Raw genomic sequence first — 4,839 nt, 5'->3', positions numbered from 1 at the left:
GAAGAATTGATGCTTTCGAACTGTGGTGCTGGAGAAGACTCTTACGAGTCCCCTGGACTGCAAGGAGGTCAAATCAGTCAATCCTAAAGGAAATCAACCCTGAGTGCTCATTGGAAGGATAGATACTGAAGCTGAAGCTCAAATATTTTGGCCACCTAATGCGAAGAGAAAACTCTCTGGAAAAGACCCTGATGCTGGGAAAGACTGAAGGCAAAAGGAGAAGGGGACGGCAGAGGATGAGATGGCTAGATAGCATCACCAATGCAATGAATATGAACTTGAGCATGCTCCGGGAGAGAGCGCAGGACAAGAAGGCCTGGCGTGCTATGGTCCATGGGGTCACGAAGAGTCGGACACGACTGAACGACTGAACAACAACAACAACAATATCTGCTGCAAATCAAGAAGAGGGAGAACGACCTTTATTTAGTGATTCACCTCAGTCCAATGGATCCATTCAAACAGGGGATTGATAACTATTCCTGTAGACCCGTTCCTTCCTACCCTGGAAGAGTCCACAGAGATCTGTGTAAAAACAGATCCTCTCCTGGCAGCTGCTGCTTCATTACCTCCTTAAGAAAGATAAAATCAAAGAAGAGAATAAAGACTTTCTTTATCAATAAAGAATAAAGCAACTGAGCACTCTGGACCTCTGTAACCAATGTGTCTCTTCCCCCCACAAAAGCCTAGGTGGAAAGGCTACAGGGACTGCATTTCTCAGCTCTCAGATGGAAATCATAGTAAGAGCAAGAAGTCTTAGAACTTCAAAATACATGTAGAGCAGCTTGGGGAGGGGTTGGAGCTCACTGGTATAGCACATCCTTTGCATGCAGAAGGTTCAATCCCCGGCCAGGTAGGGCTAGGAAAGAATCCTGACTGAAACTCTGGAAGGCCACTGACAGTCACTGTCGACAATACTGGGCTAAGTGGACCAAGGATCTGACTCAGTATAAGGCAGCTTCCTGTATTCCTAAGTAACCCATGTCTCAAATTGTTTGTCAAACAATAGTTAAGTAATTCACTGTCTGAATCCTGGGCTTTAATCCTAGTCATATTATCTGTACAGACAGAAAAGTCCTGGAGTTCTTCTAATCTAGTAGGCTTCAGTATCTTCAGGCCCAGAACTCACCTTTAGCCCCAACCTAGGCCCACTTCTGTGTTTTTACTACATACGTAGGTCCATCTTTCTCTTCCTTCACCTCCACATTATCCCCCTACCCCTTCTCTCTGATTTCTGCCTTACTCCTCTCTCTCCCCTTTTCTCATTTCGTTTCTCATTTCCTTTCTCATTTCCTTTACAAATCCACCCAAGTGGCCTACTTAGGCTGCACATAGATTGGAGTGTAACATCTTTGTGGATCAGATCCACTAGCTAAAAACTAATGTTCAGCCTAACCAAAGCCCTATCCAGAAGCAGAATCCTTCATACTTACATTCTTCTAAAGATTAGTCCATATTATAAAATAATAGAGCAGGGGTGGAGAACCTCTTTTAGCTTGAGGGCCACATTCAACTTCAGAGAAGCTCTTGGGAGCAGAGCTAAAGGCAAAAGGGTTAGGGCCAAACATACAAAAAATATCAGCATATTTTAGCTTAAAGCTCTTTCTGCCCATAACTAAGCTTTAGGAGAGGCATTTCAAGAAGCGGGAAACTGTACACAAGCTGAGACGCCACCAAATGACTGGTAGTTGCAGGAAAGGGGGTAGGGCCAGGGGCCTGAGGAAGCTCAGATTTGGCCTCCCCTCTTGAGAATTCCAAGACTTGCTCTGGATGGAATAAAGGAAAAAAAGAGACCAGGATAGGATAAAGGAGGAAAGAAAAGGAAAAGACAAATGGTGACTGGAAATGGAGGAGAGGGAGAAACCCCCCAAGCTAAGTAGGTCTTTTCAGAGGGGTAGCACTTCAGAGGAACTGGGATGGGGGTGGGGTGTGTATGTGAGAGTTGTACATACTTTAATTAACTTTATAAGGTGTGGTGGCTAAGGATTTGCTTGTTTGAAATGGTAAAACTGATTTAAAAGCTCCACTAGGGAGAGGCTGCAGCTCAGTGGCAGGGCCCCTGCTCTGCATGCAGAAGGTCCCAGGTTCAATCCCTGGCATCTCCAGGTAGGGCTGGAAAAATTCATGCCAGAAACCCTGCAGAACTGCTGTTCGTACTGGGCTAGATGAATCATTGGTCTGTCCGCTTCTTATGCTCCTGTGGCAGTGCCATGAGGCACTCTGCATGCAGCCTCCCCAGCACTTCCTGGGCATGACATATAGTCCTAACTTTCACTTTGGTATAATCTGCCTGCAGCTATGTGGGAGAAGTTAAAGGTGGTGGTGGTGGTGGTGTGTGTGTGTGAATTTGTGGAGCCTTTGGAGTGATGAAACCACTGAGCTTCTGCAAAAGCCAAAAGTTCCATTTTGGGATGGTAAAATCAGATGCTGTACGAAATACCAGTATTCCACAGGGAGCTCTTCCTGCCCTCTCCCTTCCCTCTTCAAACTTTCATTGCAAGCAAGCTCACCGCAGTGCACATTTAAGAGTAGAAAGGTAGGGCAAGAGAGAAAAATGAGCAGACTGTGGAAGGAAATGTGGCAGCATCTCCTATATTTTAAGAGGCTTCTGCCTTCATGCTACATCCCCTATCGGTCCATCAGAGGAGCGAGTCCTAATGTCTCCTAGCCGCTACAAGGCTGCTGAGCTCAGAGGAAAGAGGAAGGCTTGTATTAAGACCAATGTCATTGGGGCATCTCAGAAAAGACCTGGCGCACATGCTGAGGTGCGCCTGACAATAACAACGCCCATGCTCTGCATAACTCCTACTTCTGGGTCTTGCAAAAGCTCCCAAACTCGCTATCCTTACCTTGCCCAGGCCCACCTGGATCTCTGAGGCGTTGCGAAGCTGCTTCTAAGAAACGGGGCGCGGGAGGGTTCATTTACAGTCCCTCAGCACAGCCATGCTCAGGCCCTCAGATCCGGACTCGTACTGGGTGTCGGAGGAGGTGGATCGCCTCCAAGAGCAGCGCAAGTTGGCGCCCCTCTTGCGGAAGGAAGAGGTGAAGCGGTAGAAGTTGCTATGCCTCTTGCGCAGGTACTCGCGGTAGTTCCTGGTGAGCAAGGTGTAGAGGAAGGGGTTGATGCAGCTGTTGCTGTAGGTCAGGCAGGTGACCAGGTAGTTGATGCACTTCTGGGTGTGGGGCGGCAGCCCGAGGGGCCCGTGGTAGAGGGGCACCAGCTGCCAGATCCAGAAGGGCAGGAAGCAAGCCCAGAAGACCAGCACGATGGTGAAGACCAGGATGAGCACCTTCTGGCGGGGGGAGCGCTTGGGCTCCCTCTTGCACGGCGGGTTCCGCTGCGACTCCAGGTAGGTGGCGGCCAGGCGGGCGTAGAGGCAGCCGATGATCAGCCCGGGCGCCAGGATGCTGGTGCTGAAGAGCACCGTCAGGTAGAGCCGGTAGGCGTCGGGGCTCCAGGTGGGCGCGCAGAGGTGCTTGCCGTCGCGGCTCCGGCTCAGCGTGACCATCAGCATCATGGGCAGGGCGAGCAGCAGCGAGACCCCCCAGACGGCGCCGGCCGTGGCTTTGCGGAAGCGCGGCGCGCGGTGCCGCGCGGCCAGCGGGCGGGTGACGGCCAGGTAGCGCTCGGCGCACATGACGGTCAGCGTGAAGATGCTGGCGTGCATGGTGAGCAGGTCGAGGCTGAGCAGCACGCGGCAGCCCAGCTCGCCGAAGCACCAGTCCTGCGCCACCGACGTGCCCACGATGAACGGGATGGAGCACAGGTACAGCAGGTCGGCCAGCGCCAGGCTGGCGATGGAGCCCGACAGGGGCGCCCCGCGGGCGCAGCGGCCCGCGCGCCACAGCAGCGCCAGCGTGTACACGTTGCCCGTCACGCCGGCCACGTACATGACGGACAGCGCCGCGCCGAAGGCCCACGCCGCCGCCGCGCCGCCCGCCGCCGACGCGTTGCTCGGCCCGGCGCTCCAGTTGCGCTCCATGCTCGGCGCGCGCGGGGCGGGCGGGCCGGCGTCCGTCCAGTCGGCCGGAGCCCCCTGCCGCGTCTCTCCCGCCGCTTCCCCGCCCGGCGGCCCTGCGCTCTTCTCCCCGCCGCCGCGCCTGCGGGGCGGCGAGTCGCGCTCCGCTGGCCGGCGGGTCGCTCGCCTCGGGCAAGGAAGAGCGCGGCGCGGCGGGGCGGGGCGCGCGTGTCCGGGAGGGGCTCCTCGGCGCGCGTCTGCGGGGGGTCCGTGACGTCGCCGCCCCCGCTGCGCGTTCTTTCGGGAGCCCCGCGTTGCGCGGCGGAACTCGCTCCCAAGTGACCGGTGCGCCTGAAAGCAAGCAGCCGGACAGCGCAAACCTGGGCAGGCCTACCCAGAAGCAAGCGCAGGGGTGGGGTCTCGGGTGGGGCAGCGGCAGCAGCAGCCCTCCTCCTTTGCGGGGCTCGCCCCGGCCGAGCTAGTTATTGTACGGGGGTCTCAGCACTTACCCTTTCAGTTGTGTTTGGCTAACGGGAATATTTAGAACATTTGGTTCTGGTTTTGTGCTTCGCGTGGTACTCGCCTGGATTATGGTGGGGGCCTCCCTCCTCGAATTAGAATTCCACCCCTGAGTAAGCCCCGCTGAGTTCAATGGGGTTTACTCCCTGGAAAGTGTGCATAGGGTTGCATCCGGATGTTTTAGAATGAGAGATTCTGGAAGGAACATTCTCCACCCAGAAAGTCCAGTGGCCCCCCTAAAAATCTAGGCGGCAGGTGGGGCAGGGCTTAATTGGAGCCAGCCAGGATTCTACCAAAGTTTAGTCCTAGGGCATGTGAAGTAGTCATACGCAAGAGGGGGCCTCTCAAGTCAGCCCTTCCT

At 54.8% G+C, this 4,839-nt stretch overlaps 1 protein-coding gene across 1 annotated transcript; it reads right to left on the bottom strand.

The window, feature by feature from the left end:
- Positions 1–420: 420 nt before the first annotated feature.
- LOC146354140 (urotensin-2 receptor-like) lies at positions 421–4,187 on the bottom strand. The gene is made up of 2 exons (XM_084838257.1): positions 2,850–4,187; positions 421–572 (listed from the first exon to the last, which is right to left on the bottom strand). Exon 1 carries the CDS (start codon positions 3,981–3,983, stop codon positions 2,919–2,921), a length of 1,065 nt encoding a protein of 354 aa, XP_084694383.1. The 5' UTR covers positions 3,984–4,187; the 3' UTR covers positions 421–572; positions 2,850–2,918.
- Positions 4,188–4,839: the final 652 nt, after the last annotated feature.

This window comes from Heloderma suspectum, chromosome 2, assembly GCF_057233095.1.
Source record: "Heloderma suspectum isolate Gila_16-S chromosome 2, 16-S_ref, whole genome shotgun sequence".
Classification (NCBI taxonomy): Eukaryota; Metazoa; Chordata; class Lepidosauria; order Squamata; family Helodermatidae; genus Heloderma; species Heloderma suspectum.
This window is presented reverse-complemented; position numbering and strand designations above follow the sequence as displayed.

Bases quoted from the DNA above. Each gene is read 5' to 3' on its own strand.
- LOC146354140 (XM_084838257.1), bottom strand. From the start codon at position 3,983: ATGGAGCGCAACTGGAGCGCCGGGCCGAGCAACGCGTCGGCGGCGGGC.